Genomic DNA, 14844 nt, shown 5'->3' on the forward strand with positions numbered 1-14844 from the left:
GGCGTTTCGAAGAGGGGGTGGGTCGGTTCTGATCACGTGACGTGGGGAGAGGTGGGCGGGGCGCTGGAGGGCACTCGCGAAGGCGGTGGCGGCGGCGGCGGCGGCGGCGCCCGCGGCTTTGGGTAGCACCCCACGGCCCGCCCCCCTCTCGCCGCCGCCACCCTGCTGACCCCCGCCTTCCTCCCTTTCGCACTTCTCTGGCGCTTTGTCGGTCCTGGTGCTCGTGCGTCGGTTCGCGGGAGTGCGCAGGCGCGGCGGGGGCGAACAGCCCCTTTGGGTGGGCGGCGGAGCCCGGGAGCGCGCGGGCGAGACCATGGCGGGCAGCGGCGCGGGGGGCGGTGGTGTTGGGGAGACGAAGGTGATTTACCACCTGGATGAAGAAGAGACTCCTTACCTGGTGAAGATCCCCGTCCCCGCCGAGCGCATCACCCTCGGAGATTTCAAGAGCGTCTTGCAGCGGCCCGCGGGCGCCAAGTACTTTTTCAAGTCTATGGATCAGGATTTCGGGTGAGCGCGAGGCCTAGACCAGGATAGATGGGGGCTGTGCTTTTGTGGAGTGGGTGGTATGAGGGTCACCGGGCTACTTTGGGACATGCTGGGATTTTCTGGGCACTAGTGGAGAGGATTTGACTGTGCTGGTGTAGATTGGTTATCCCAGGACCGACAATGTTATGCCTGGATAGATTGAGGCGCACGGAGAGCTGTAGGAGGACAAACTGGGCAATGCTAAACCAGATTAGAGGAGATTAGGCTGTACTGTAGTAGACTGGGGCACACTGGTTTTATTTTCGGGTGTTCTGGACAGCGATGAGGTAGGTTAGTACCCTCTGGTACATTGTGAGCAGTCCTGTGCCACACAGGTTGTGGAGGGATATTGGGAAACCTGCTGATGTCAACTGGGCTATACTGGGCCAATTTGGCATGTTCTCTCTGATACTAAGGCAGACAGGATTGGGGGATATTCTAGTTTGTACTAAGGCAGTGGGCTGCCATTATGGTCTGCACTGGGTTCTGTTGATTGATCATCGTTTCTTTGGGGGCCTAGTTTTTTTTTGGGATAGTCAATATAGGGGTACACAGGGCTGACCATGTCTCTGTTAGTACAGACAGCTGTATTGGGATATTCTAGTCTATATTGGTGTAGACAGTTGTGTGTGGGGACATTCTAGTCTATACTGGAATAGTTTTGGGTTATCCTGGATAATTTGGGATAGTCTGGAACCTTAAATAATTCAGGGTAGGCCTTTTTGTGTTTTATACCTCTAGGACTGTACTTTTTGTCCTCAGTCTCATCTCTTGAAGGGAGGCTGGCTTAGGCTGGGATAGCCTGGATTCTAGGAAAGCTGAACAGACTGGACTTTACCTAGAAAGACTTGGACCTTGGGATGGTGATACTGTCTAGGGAGTTACCTTGTATTGAAATTCTAGGTTCTTCTGTTTGTCAGCACTATATAACCTGGGGCATTTAACTTTGTTCATTGATTTCATCTGTGAAACAGTTAACCAGAGTAAAATGCTTAGCACAAGTGCCTGGTATGTTCTTGATGAATGGTCATTGTCTTTATTAGCATGGAGTCTACTTCTTCAACTCGGCTACAACAATACAGGATAAAATCACTTGGCAGGCTGGACTAAGTTGAGATTGGATTATGTTGTGAAGAATACAACTGTTACACTGAGACAGATTGGTAGTGACTGGGCTGTGTCATCACATTAATAATAGATGGGATTGAGTTGACATATATCCAGGGTCCTATAATCATGTTAGGCTAAAGGGTTAATTAGACAGGAGGTCCTATTTTGGGGGTGAATGTGTGTGAGAGTGTTCAGGGAAGAATGTCTTGTAGTCAGTATGTTTATTAGTTTGTGTGTGAATGTTGTGAAGTCGCTCAGTCGTGTCCGACTCTTTGCGACCCCATGGACTGTAGCCTGCCAGGCTCCTCTATCCATGGGATTTTCCAGGCAAGAATACAGGAGTGGGTTGCCATTTCCTTCTCCAAAGGATCTTCCCCACCCAGCCAACAGGTATTTGTTAGTGCTTAGGCAGCATCAGGTACTTTTCTGTGTGGTCAGGGACTTGGTGTTGAACAAAATTGTCACTGATGATTTCATGTGGTGGATGAAAAGAAGGAGCAAGTTCGGTCCATTGAAGGAACCCATGGGTGAGATAGCCCTCAGGGCTGGGCTTTGGGGTCTGTCAGGAGGAGCAAATTGCTTAATGCAGAGTTTGTGCCAGGTGAAGCTCAGAAGAACGGGGATCTGGGCTTCAGCACTCCTTAGGAGCTCAGTTTACTGAGTACCATTCTTTGATCTAATGGGTGTTTTTACTAGATGTGCCAGTACATTTGAACATCCATCTGGAAGTGAGTTAGCGAAAACTAAGGAAAGCATAAGATTAGAGACATAGACAAGGACCACAAAGCCTTTGTGGGGCAATTGTGTGTGGAATGGGGTGGAAGTTGGAGGCAGGCTGCTCATGAGGCTTCTAAGGTTAGATATTTGGGGCAGCTAGGGCAGCCTTAGGGGAAGGTCTTTGAAATTGGGCTGAGAGGTTTGAATCAGACTCTTGGAAAGCTCTGAATCAACACTGAGCCCAAGGATGAACTGGGGAGAGAAGGAGAAATAAGGGAATTCAGTTTGGTGATTTCTTGGGTGAAGTGTCTCAATGTCAGAGAAGAGGATTTGCCGTGGTGGGAGGAAATCAACATCCCTGAGCTGGATGAAGATTGGGAGAAACTTCAAATGCAGGTGGGAGTGGGGAAAGCTGCTCCAGTTTCACTGACCTTTATCTTATCTCTCTGCAGGGTGGTGAAGGAAGAGATTTCAGATGACAATGCCCGCCTTCCCTGCTTCAACGGAAGGGTAGTATCCTGGGTAAGCTGCCTGGCTTTAAGGACCAGTCCCTCTGGCACTACCCAGCTCCTCCAAGCCTCAGCCTGTGCCCACCCGTCTCAGCTGCTGGAGTCTCTGACCGTTTGCTTCCTTACCTGTTTGTTTCTTTGTGTTTGGCCATGCACTATGTGGCTCTCGCAGCTGGGGATTGAACCTGGCCTTTAGAGTGAAAGCTGCCAAGTCCTAACCACTAGACCGTTGGGAAGTTTTCGTCCTCCTTAGCTGTTGGGAGAGCCAGCCAGTTGCAGCCTCTCAGCCTTCTCTTTCTGGAGCCTCTGACACTTGCTGCTGCTCTTTTTCTGTGTGCTTTTCTCCAGGTTCTCTCAGGCCCCATTGCCTCTTCTAGTTCTTTCTCATACTCCCACCTCATAGGCCGTCACTTCCCCATTGAGCTGTGTTGGTTTTTTTTTTTAAATCACTTATACCCTCCTAGCTAGTGTCATCAGATAACCCCCAACCTGAGATGGCGCCCCCAGCCCATGAGCCTCGGACAGACCTGGCGCCTCCACCCCCACCTCTGCCCCCTCTGCCACCAGAGAGGACCAGTGGCATTGGGGACTCCAGGCCTCCATCTTTCCAGTGAGTCCTTGGGATTCTTGCATCCAGGGGAGGGACATAAGGAAGGAATCCAAGCCCCATGGGAGGGGAAGCCAAGGGTTTGGGGGCCTGTCCCACTGATGTGGGTCGGGAACCCTCTCTGCCCATCTAGCCCTAATGTGTCCAGCAGCCGGGAAAACCTGGAGCCCGAGACAGAAACAGAGTCAGTGGTGTCTCTGAGGCGGGAGCGGCCTCGCAGGCGAGACAGCAGTGAGCATGGCGGTGAGGGGGACCGGGCCCGGAGGCCGGCTAGAGCGGGAGCTGGGGAGGGGTTGGCTCCCACTGAACAGAAGCATCTGGGCCAGATGCAGTGAGGAGCCTGATTCCTGAGGTGCCTCTTCGTCCTCAGCGGGGGGCCACAGACCCAGTGGCCCCTCCAGGCTGGAGCGCCACCTGGCGGGGTATGAGAGCTCCTCCACCCTCATGACCAGTGAGCTGGAGAGCACCAGCCTGGGCGACTCGGACGAGGATGACACCATGAGCAGGTGAGGCTCCTCGGACCTCCCCAGGGCACTAGCCCCGCTTCCCGTCCTTTCCTTTGGCCCCACGACCACTGCCTGACCTCCCAGCAGGTTCAGCAGCTCCACGGAGCAGAGCAGCGCCTCCCGCCTCCTCAAGCGCCACCGGCGGCGGAGGAAACAGCGGCCACCCCGCCTGGAGAGGGTGAGGGACTTCTTGTGGGTCAGCTGGACCTCCCTTGGGGAAGTTGGGAGTTTGGGCCTTGGCCTAGACGGTCCGAGGCCTGGGAATCCCGGGGCTTGTCCTGGGGTGTTAGAGCCCGTCCCGCTCCTCCCTCTTTGCCCACCACAGGCCTCGTCCTTCAGCAGCGTCACCGATTCCACTATGTCTCTCAACATCATCACAGTCACGCTCAACATGGGTATGGAGGGGCCGGGAAGATCTGGTCTCCAGGGTCCCTGGGGGGCATGCAGCTGGCGCTTCCCCTCATCACCTGGCTTCCCTCCACAGAAAAGTACAACTTCCTAGGCATCTCTATTGTGGGCCAGAGCAATGAGAGGGGAGACGGTGGCATCTACATTGGCTCCATCATGAAGGGTGGGGCTGTGGCAGCCGATGGGCGCATCGAACCCGGGGACATGCTTTTGCAGGTGAGCTGGAGCAGGGCCACTCACTGACTTGGCTGGCGCTCTGAGCTCCTCTCTCTCACTTTTGACCCACTGTCCCTCCTGCCAGGTGAACGACATGAACTTTGAGAACATGAGCAACGATGATGCGGTGCGGGTGCTGAGGGACATCGTGCACAAGCCAGGGTGAGCCTGTGAGCTGGTCCAAGTCCTCAGTCCTCTTTCTTTGCCTTTTCACGTGTTTTTTTTGGTCATAATACAGAGTGGGGAAACATAGAGCTGGTCAAAAAATTGATAAAACAAAAATGCGTAGTGTAATGAGTCTGGGGTGAACGGGTGGCCATATCCCCACCACTTATGTCATGACCTAGAAGTTTGCTGACCCACAAAGGGTCCCTTCCTGCTCCCTCCCATCTCATTCTCCCAGAAGTAACCAGTCTCTTGATTCTTTGGTCATCACCACAATAGTTTGCTTGGCTTTCATTTGACTGGCCGTGCACATGTCTTTGAACAACACACTTTAGTTTTACCTGTTTTTGGACTTTCTCTGAGTGGGATCGTGCAGTGTGTTCTCTCTTAAATTACTCAGCAGTATGTTTTTAAGAGTGACCTGTGTTAGTCACCCTTATTGTGGAGCCTTTCACTGTCACTTTGTCAGGCCCAGTTGTGCCTGTGGTCTTTCCTCTTTCCCTCTTTCTGTCCTTCACCCATTCTCATTCCAGGCTCTCCCCTCTCCTCAGGCCTCTGCCCTTACCCCCACTTGACTGACCTTCTCTTCCCCACAGCCCCATCGTGCTGACAGTGGCCAAATGCTGGGATCCCTCTCCCCAGGCCTACTTCACTCTCCCCCGAAGTGAGTGATGTTCAGGGGTCCTACAGCTAGGAGGACATGGCAGGAGTGGGTACTCTTGGCTTCCACGCTACAGGGAGTGGAGCAATAGCGGGGCACGGCGGAGCTGGAACAGGAGTCTGAATCGGGGAGGGACGGGGGTGGCTCTTTGTGGTTGAGAGGTGACCATCCTGGTGGCCTTCACTGTTGCAGATGAGCCCATCCAGCCGATTGACCCTGCTGCCTGGGTCTCACACTCTGCTGCGCTGACTGGCACCTTCCCAGCTTATCCAGGCTCCTCGTCCATGAGTACTATCACCTCTGGGTCCTCTCTTCCTGATGGTGAGCCCCCCGGCCTATCTCATCCTCGCTCCCTGGAAGGCCACCTGGTATGACGTGACTCTACTGGTCTGTGGGCCTTGGTCCTAACTCTGACTCCCTGATTGTCCTCCCATCAGGCTGTGAGGGCCGGGGCCTCTCCATCCACACAGACATGGCGTCTGTGACCAAGGCCATGGCTGCTCCAGAATCGGGATTGGAAGTTCGGGACCGCATGTGGCTCAAGATTACCATCCCTAACGCCTTCCTGGGTATGGCTGGGCTCTGGGCAGGTGGTGTGTGGGGAGGAAGAGGAGGAGACCAAAACTGGGAACGGGGGTTGGAAGCTAGAGAGAACTTGAGGCCTTTCTCTGTCTTCGGCAATCCAGGCTCGGACGTGGTGGACTGGCTGTACCATCACGTGGAGGGCTTTCCTGAGCGGCGGGAGGCCCGGAAGTACGCCAGTGGGCTGCTCAAGGCAGGCCTCATCCGGCACACTGTGAACAAGATCACCTTCTCTGAGCAGTGCTATTACGTCTTCGGAGACCTCAGTGGTGGCTGTGAGAGCTGTGAGTGCCCCTGTCCCAGCCCAGGTAGAGCGGCCCTGGCGGCCTTGTCCTGCGTCTCCAGCCCCAGGCCTAGCCCGGAAACCAGCCAGGGCTGCTGTGGACGCTGAGCAGCATGCGTCCTTCACTGGTCCCTGCACTGGCTGATGACGGGCATGGGGGTTGACGTCCACCCCTGTTGTGCTGGATGAGCTGTGTGCGGGTTCAGGGCTGTGTCTGCTGGGGAGGGGAGACGAGGGACTAAGGGTGGCCCTGGCCGCATTCCTGCCCTGACGGCTGGGGCAAGTGGGACGTTTCAGAGGCCCTCCTGTTAACCTCTGCCACGGATGGCTGTGGGGAAGCTGTTCCCAGTTCCTCATTCGGTATCTTGGCATCCTGGCTTCTCAGTGCAGTGACCCTTGATCTCTTCTCTGCCTTCCAGACCTAGTCAACCTGTCTCTTAATGACAATGATGGCTCCAGTGGTGCTTCGGACCAGGACACTTTGGCTCCTCTGCCTGGGGCCACCCCCTGGCCCCTGCTGCCCACTTTCTCATACCAGTACCCAGCCCCTCACCCATACAGTCCTCAGCCGCCACCCTACCACGAGCTCTCATCCTACACCTACGGCGGAGGCAGTGCCAGCAGCCAGCACAGCGAGGGTAAGTTGCCGACAGATCCCCACATAGCTGGGTCTGGATGTGGGGGCCAAGGCGAAGCCAGGGAGCAGAGGCTGGAGCAGGGAGTGGGGAGGCCGAAGGACCTGGGCTGTGGCTCAGTCGCTCCTATTCTCTCTCTCCCCACAGGGAGCCGGAGCAGTGGGTCGACGCGAAGCGATGGGGGGGCGGGGCGCACGGGGAGGCCTGAGGATCGGGCCCCTGAGTCCAAGTCCGGCAGTGGCAGTGAGTCTGAGCCCTCCAGCCGGGGCGGCAGCCTTCGGCGGGGTGGGGAAGCTGGTGGGACTGGTGATGGGGGCCCTCCCCCATCCAGGGGCTCATCAGGGGGTGCTCCCAATCTCCGAGCCCACCCGGGGCTGCATCCCTATGGCCCACCTCCTGGTATGGCCCTCCCTTATAACCCCATGATGGTGGTCATGATGCCGCCGCCCCCACCCCCTGTCCCTCCAGCAGTGCAGCCTCCAGGGGCCCCTCCAGTCCGAGACCTGGGCTCTGTGCCCCCAGAGTTGACCGCCAGCCGCCAAAGCTTCCACATGGCCATGGGCAACCCCAGTGAGTTCTTTGTGGATGTCATGTAGAGCCCGTGGTGGGGCCACATTGGCTCGGCTGTCAGTGTTTGGTGCGCCTGTCCTGTGATTGGATGTCTTGTCAATCATGTGTTCATCACTCCTCTGGTGCTTGGACTCAGCCTGTCCTGTGGGCTGCTGTCTGCTGTGAGATTGATTGTTGCCACTGTGACTTTCCAGCAGTGCCTGGTTCCTCCCCCTTTTTTGGGGGTTCAACAAGGGACCTTTGGTTATTTTTAGCTTTATTGTTTTTTATAAGCCTTTTGGGGGGGTTAAAATAGATTTTCTTACATTTTGGGGGCTATTTTTTTAGTAGATAATTTTTCTTTTATATGAAGAATCCTTGTCTCCTGGGCCCCTCCTTCTAACCCCTAAATGTGACCTTCTTACCCATTCACCCAGTCAGCTCCGTGCTGAGCAGGGTGGGAGGGTGGTCAGTGGTACCCTGGGATGTGGAAGGGGGTTGGTTCCCCTAGACAGCCGTCAAAGGAAGCTGGGGTAGTTGGTATTGGGGGCCATGTAGCTGCTTTTGTTACTCTATTTATTTTAGTTACTTGTATAAAACACTAAATAAAGCAATAGGGGCAAACTCCCCACGCCTCTGGCTCCTTTCTTTGGGAGGGAGGCAGGCAGCAAGGGAAAGGACAGAGATACAGTCACAGAGTGTTACTTGTTAGAAACTTTCTTTGTGAGGCAGTAAGTGCTCCCTCAGAGCAGGCACAGTTATGGGCCGGGGCCCCCTTCAAGGTAGAACCAGGATGGGCAGGAAAGGGGTCTGGGCTTTGGCTTGAGAAAAGGCACATTTTGGGCCAGGCTCTAATTGAGAGTACTCAGAAACCAAGGGGGTTGCTGGTGACCACGCCACCCCGCTCCACCAGGGCCTTGGAGATGCTTTTGAAGTTACGGAAGAGCTCCTGCTGCTGGGGGTCAGACTGCAGAGCAGTCATGTTCTCCCGGATCCGGGCTGCAGCCTGGGGAGGGAGGGGGAAGGAGGGGGTTCAGACCTGTCCCCTCAATCCCCTCAAGCCCCCTGTACTTAGTAACTCTGGATCTCACCTCGATACACCAGCTGTCACAGAGCATTTTCTCATGCTGGGCTGTGGGGTGGCCTTCAGTCAGGGATCTTGAGGCCCTAGTGGGAAGCAGGAGAAAAACACATCTGGGCTGTGACCCTGGCCCAGGGACCGCCCCCGACCCGCCACTGCAACTCAGGCCTCCCCCACTGCCTCCTCACCTGGACAGAACCACCACCATGGCGTAGAGGTCAATGGCACTGTCCGCCAGACGCTGCAGCAGAAACTGTTCATCTGCCAGGTAGATGGGTTGAGGGGGGTGGTGGGTTAAGGAGAGGGAGAGGGAAAATGGGGGTGGGAACGAGGTCGCGCTCACTCACTGATGATATCCTTCTTGTGCTTTATCAGCTTGGCCTCCACCACGGTGGCAAACTGCTCCAGAGCCTGCACTGCCTGAGGAGATGGGATGGTGCCCAGGGTGAGATGAAGCCCGGTCCTGGACCCTCAGCTTCTGATGCAGGCTGCCCCTCCACCTTGACTGCCTACGTACCAGTTCACCGCTCCGACTCAGTTCCTGGTGGATGATGCCGCTGAGACTCAGGCCACTGCCCAGCCCTGCCCGCCTTAAGAGGAAGCCAGAGGGTGACTGGTTAGTTGCCATGCACCGCCCCGCCCCACCATGCCCTGGTCTCTAAGCTTACCGCCTCAGCTGTTTGCCTGCCTCTCCTAGCAGGAGGCCAGCATTCCCAAAAGGATTCTTTAGAGCATTGCCAAGCCCAGAGAGTTCCTTCCCTTTGTCCTGTGGGGGAGGAGGGCCCCATAGTCAGGATTCACTATCCTCCCCACCAACTCCCCTATTCTCCTCGCTCTTACCATGCAGCCCTGCAGAGCCACAAACAGCCGGAGAATGTCATTTGTCCCCTCAAAGATCCGGAAGATGCGAAGATCTCGGAGCACACGCTCTACCCCAGGCTCCTACCGCAGGGGAAGACAGATCACATGTCCCAGCTGGGATGCGTCTGCCTCCTCTTGGCCCTGCAGCCACCCCGGCAGAGAAGCGTCTGTACCTTCATGAAGCCCATGCCCCCCATGATTTGGATGCACTCATCTGTCACCTTCCAGGCTGCCTCCTAAGAACAGAAACACCCAAGATTGCTTTTGGAGCCAAGCTCCCAAACGTGGCTCTCCCTCCCCACAGGCCTGGGACCTCACCGAGCCAAAGATTTTGCTGATGGCGGCCTCTATCTGGAAGTCCGTGGATCCTTGGTCCATGTTGGCACTCACCATGTACGCCATGGACTGAGGTTGGGACATAGGAAGGGAAATGGAAAAAGGCTGCATCAGACTTGACCTGGTCACCCAGATCTTACAAGACCAGGTCTGCCTTGGCCTTTGGCCCTTCCCTTCACCTTCCGATGCCATGGGTTAGGCACGTCCAAGTATTTGGTCCCCTGGTCAGTTCATCAGGGGCTTGCAGGCATTTGACTTCTTGGAAGGGGTGAGGAGGTGAGGGTGGGGTGGGACAGACTACACTTAAGGGACCTCTGGAAGCACCTCGGTGGAACAGCATGGCTCTCCCCATCTTGCAGAAGCTGAGCTGGCTATGCCTCCCCGCATCCCCTAGGGCATTGGTGTAAAGCTGGAGACCCACTGCCCCAGGTGCTGCTGGGAGTTGTAGTCTGACCCATCTGGGAAGAAGGGCTCTGGGGACAGGGGGTGGCACTCACCTCAGTCACATACTGCAGCATAGCCATCCGGGCCAGCTTCTCCTGGATCAGCCCAAAGTTGTGAATTTTCTCCCCAAACTGGGTACGATTAGCAGCATGATCCACCTGGAAGAGGGCACATGTGTCCCACTATGGTTCTCTAGTCTCCTCTTTCTGGGAGAGGGGCTGGGCTGCGCTGGGAGGGATGGGCTTTGGCCACAGTCAAGAGTCAGACCAGGATGGATGGAGACCTAAGCGATCTGCTGGTGGGGAGGGGTCTCTTGTGGAGGGAGGGCCTGCAAGGGACAGGGACACATGGCAAGGGAGACAGTATGACTTAGGCTTAGATTCAGGCTGGCCTGGGACAGGCAGGGTACTTACTGCCTTAGCAATGATGCCTTTCATGGTGCCTGCCAGGGCTGCAGCCATGCCAAACCTTCCGTTGTTGAGAATATGCATGGCGACCTTGAAGCCGCCCCCTACCTCCCCCAGTATGTTCTCTGCTGGCACCCGTACTCCGTCAAAGTACACCTCTGCTGTGTTTGAGGCTTTGATGCCCATCTTCTTCTCAGGGGGCCCACTGTGACAGGATGGAGAAATTGCCATTGGGGTGGGGGGAAATTAGTCCCTCATTCCTTATGAACCAGACCCAAAGAGGTGCAGGCAGCATTCCCCCCCCATACCCAGAGGGCTGAGGAGGCCTGGCTTTATCCTGCTGCTGTGCTCTGGGCTCAATGGTTGGTGAAGCCAAACTTGAGATCAGTTTCCTTCATACTAGGCCCAGAGGGAACATGCTGTCCAGATGCTCTGGCTTTTGCACACATCCCCAGGGTGACCCGTGGCGGCCATCTGCCCTGGAACTCAGTACCACCAGCTCCCTGGCTCCCCCTCTTCCACCCCAGCCCACTCACTGGGTGACGCCGCCAAAGCTCCTCTCCACCACAAAAGCTGTGATCTTCTCCTTCACAGCGCCTGTGGCTGTGTCTGTAACTGGTGTCTTGGCGAAGACCGTGAAGATGTCTGCCAGGCCCCCATTACTGTGGAAAAGCGAGAGGCGGTCAGGGCATGGAGGATGGAGTGGTGGGGCCTGGATTGGGCAGAGGGTGGAGAGGAGGGAAAAATGGAAGAGTGCCTGATCCAAATCTTGCTTCCGTTGAGGGTATAGTATTTTCCACAGGGGCTGGGCACAGCTGAGGATCGGATGGACGCTGCATCTGATCCACTGGAGGGCTCGGTTAGACAGAAGGCAGCTATAGTCTCCCCTGTTGGAGAGAGCGCTCCTTTACCCTGGGTTCCGATGGGCACGGAAGTCACTTTGGTGCCACCACCCATGGAGCACAACCATCCCCCTTTAAGGCCTCTAGCGATATTCAGTGACTTCTGAATGTCTTTCCCAGAATCTCACCGACCCCCTCCCCCCCAATCTAGCTAACACACCCAGCTATGCGGTGATCTAAGTACGGCTGGCCTAATCCACCAAGCCCCAATCTCTGGCTCTCCTGGGGCTGCCTCACCAGATGCCAGTTTGGGGAGGTATTTTTCTTTCTGGGCCTTTGTGCCGAAGAGCAGGATGCCTTTGAAACCGATGCTCTGATGGGCTCCCAGGACAATGCCCACGCCAAGGTCATACATGCCCACGATCTCCACCAATCGAGCATACTGGAGGGGAAACAGGCATTGGGGACTGTAATTGGCTAAATGGGGACTCGCCCTTAACAGGGAAGCATGGGCAGCAGGAAAGAGCCCAACTTGGGTGTCCCTGCAAAGTGAATAGACAGAGCAAGTGGGCCAATGACAGAGGACACTGGCGGGTCTGTTCTAGGCCTTGGTGGGAGGCAAGTACCCTACCACATCCTCAGGCAATCCCCACATTCGAGATCCTTTAGGACTTGGGAATGTGGGTGAGGTCCACGGCCCTATCCCACAGGCCCCCAGGGCAGCTCATGGCAGAGACCTTTGCCCCGGGGGCAAGAAAGTAGAAGACTGGAACGCAGGAGGTGACTGTGGGGACTCCCTCACCTGGGTGTTGCAGAGGCCCACGCCACCCAGTTCATTGGGTACTTGAAGACCAAAGGCCCCCAACTCCTTGAGACCTTGCATGGTGGTCTCCTCCACTCTTTCCAGCATGTCATTCTTGGCAGCATCGTTCACCTCCTGGGGAAGGCACAGGATCTCACCTCCAGGTTCCTTTTAATAAGGCTCCTTAACCTCACTCCATCGGGAACCACGCCCTCTATTCCTCTGGCTGGCATTGCTCACCTCAAAGAATCGGGTCACAGGCCCCACCAGCTCTTTGAGAAACTGTGTCTGGTCCTCGTTGAGCACTGCGGTGGTTGGAGTGGCAAGAAGGCAGGGCAGGTCAGGCCAGGCGGTCAGGGGAAGCTGCCTGTCCCCGCCCGGCTCTGCCTACTCATTTCCTTACCAGATGGGTATGGAAACACCTGATCGGTGGTGAGCTGGCCCTTGAACATCCCCATAGCAAAGGACTTAGATACCTGCGCAGGGAGAAGGGAGGGGTATCAGGGAAGAGTGTCGGGTAGGTCTGCCCCTGGCTTAGATCCTCCACAGCTCGGAGCCACCTACCGAGTTGGCCCGTTTTTCCCTGGTCGAAGACTCAGAAGGCTGGGAATCAGACTGGTCCACAGCCGCCTGGGGAAAGGGATTCCGAAGTGCCAAAAACAGCAAAGCGTAAGAGGGGAGGGTGCATCTGACACCTTTCCCCTAGTTTCATCCTCAGGTCATCCTGGTTTGCCCTTTCCCCTACTTTGGGCGCCAGGCGACTGGCAGGTGACTAGGAGGGACCAAGAGAGGATCAGGAAAAGGGGAGAAAAATACGAGGAGCAAAAAAAACAAAAACAAAAACAGAAAAATACGAGGAGCATGAAAAGTGTGAAAAATACGAGGAGCATGAAAAGTGTGAAAAATACCCCTGCCGGCAGCGGAGAGGTGGGAGCCGAAGCGGACTCCGGCTCTCACACCCCTTAAAGGTCGCCGTCACTTACCTGGGCGACCCCACTCGCATAGGGTCGCCGGGCAGGGCCGGGCCGGGACTGCCCCAGGAGCGCACTGGGCCACGAGCTGTGGGGAGTAGGGGTTCAGTCCTGGCCCAGTGCCCGGGCTTCCTGCCCCCCTCTCCCCTGTCACACACACACCTTCCGCTCCGCAGCCTCAGCAGCTGCCGCCCCACGCTCGGAGCCATTCTCGCTGCCCGCATCTCTGAACTGCTTCGGTCGCCGATGCCCTAAAAGCTGACCTAGAGCTACCTCGGGTCTGCCAAAGTCTAGTTCCCCGGCCCTGACTCATCCTCCACAATGCACCGGGTCATGGTGGGCGGGGCTTCCGGCCACCGGAGCATGCTGGGAGTTGTGGTTCCGGAGTGCCACATAGCCCCCTGAAATCTGGTTGACCTAGGGTCATCTCCAAACGACTCTTGTCTTCCCCCAAACAGCTTCATCCGAACTAGATGAACTAGTTTGTACGAACTAGAGTGTAGCCAGCAGCAAGGGTGATGAGATAGGCTAAGACAGAAGAGGGAGAAACTTAGGCATCTGCCCCCAGAGGGGTGGAGGGTAGACTGAAGGGAGGACTTCCCAGCTGGAGTTAGAAGGGAGAGATGGAAAGAGAGAAGTGTAAGAAAGATACCAGAGGCAGAGGCAAGGAAAGAGGACTCTGAGGTCCCGCTCAAATCCGTCTCCGCCAACACAAAAGGGAGGGAAATAAAGAAGTGGGTGACTCCAGGTGGGTGTGAATTGCCCAGGCATATTATCTTGAGACCTAGAAGTTGTCACTAACTCTGGAAACACCTAAATTTTCACAGAGGACCCCCTAGGTTTGCTGCCTTTCCCTTAGGGTCTCTGACACCTTCCCGAACATCTTTGTCTGTGCTCTCTTGTTCTTCCCTGAGACTATGTCTAGGCCAGACCTCTGGACCTCTGGGCAGATGGATTCTTCCCAAGCCTGAGAGGAACTGTAGGAATTCTCATGTCCTGTCCCCTACACACATGCGCGCGCGCGCACACACACACACACACACACACACACACACACACATACACACACACACACACACACATCTAGCTTTGGGTCAAGAAATCCTAGGTAATGTATGACCATCTTATTGCCATTCTCACTGAGGACAAACTCAGGAGGAGACAGTAACAATTTCCTTTCTTTTAGGGCTTCCAAAGCAGGGCACTTTGGGGCTAATCCTCTTTCCTGGCCCTCAGGAAAATGTAGTGGTCATGCTTGGCTTTGGGGAGAGGGGCCAAGGGTGTAAGGAGGAAGGTGGTGGTGGTGGTGGTGATAGTACCTGGGAACCCGGGAAGAATGGGACGGTGGGCGGGTCAGAGACTGCCTACTTTACCTGACAGCTCACACTGGGTGGAGAGAAGACAGCTCAGCTCCAACCCTGGTGGATTAGAGAGATTAAAGTGAGAGGAAAGAGAGATGTCTGAGGGACCAGGACCAAGAGGTGAAAAACAGGCGTCCTTGTGAAGGGGAGGCCTGGGGGTGGATGGGGCCTGGGATCCAGGGATCCCTCACCCTGGACCTTTCTAGAGAGTCTGGGGTGAGAAGGCAAAGACTGGGGAAGAGGAGGTGAGTGTGTGTGAGGGTGTT

General features: G+C 55.9%; 2 protein-coding genes across 7 annotated transcripts; one reads left to right on the top strand and one right to left on the bottom strand.

The window, feature by feature from the left end:
- Positions 1-32: 32 nt before the first annotated feature.
- On the top strand, positions 33-8100 carry DVL2 (dishevelled segment polarity protein 2). Of its 6 annotated transcripts, none has more exons than XM_043476149.1 (15): positions 33-507; positions 2805-2874; positions 3326-3471; positions 3602-3711; positions 3839-3974; positions 4062-4152; positions 4300-4369; positions 4459-4598; positions 4684-4760; positions 5360-5427; positions 5617-5745; positions 5862-5993; positions 6111-6290; positions 6709-6927; positions 7072-8100. In XM_043476149.1, the coding sequence occupies exons 1-15, from the start codon at positions 314-316 to the stop codon at positions 7518-7520; spliced, it is 2211 nt and encodes a 736-aa protein (XP_043332084.1). In that variant the 5' UTR covers positions 33-313; the 3' UTR covers positions 7521-8100. The 6 variants fall into 6 exon arrangements, with proteins under 6 accessions (XP_043332084.1, XP_043332039.1, XP_043332075.1 ...); XM_043476104.1 differs by having other exon boundaries at positions 50-507; positions 4059-4152; positions 6111-6314; XM_043476140.1 differs by having other exon boundaries at positions 50-507; positions 4059-4152.
- A 74-nt stretch (positions 8101-8174) lies between these two features.
- On the bottom strand, positions 8175-13529 carry ACADVL (acyl-CoA dehydrogenase very long chain). Its single transcript, XM_043476158.1, has 20 exons — positions 13380-13529; positions 13230-13305; positions 12811-12876; positions 12650-12722; positions 12487-12551; positions 12247-12381; positions 11742-11886; positions 11360-11489; positions 11139-11264; positions 10609-10807; positions 10249-10353; positions 9734-9820; positions 9589-9651; positions 9395-9496; positions 9223-9320; positions 9072-9144; positions 8902-8974; positions 8743-8815; positions 8565-8640; positions 8175-8479 (listed from the first exon to the last, which is right to left on the bottom strand). The coding sequence occupies exons 1-20, from the start codon at positions 13439-13441 to the stop codon at positions 8339-8341; spliced, it is 1968 nt and encodes a 655-aa protein (XP_043332093.1). The 5' UTR covers positions 13442-13529; the 3' UTR covers positions 8175-8338.
- Between the last annotated feature and the right edge of the window lie 1315 nt (positions 13530-14844).

Source organism: Cervus canadensis, chromosome 1 (assembly GCF_019320065.1).
Source record: "Cervus canadensis isolate Bull #8, Minnesota chromosome 1, ASM1932006v1, whole genome shotgun sequence".
Classification (NCBI taxonomy): domain Eukaryota; kingdom Metazoa; phylum Chordata; class Mammalia; order Artiodactyla; family Cervidae; genus Cervus; species Cervus canadensis.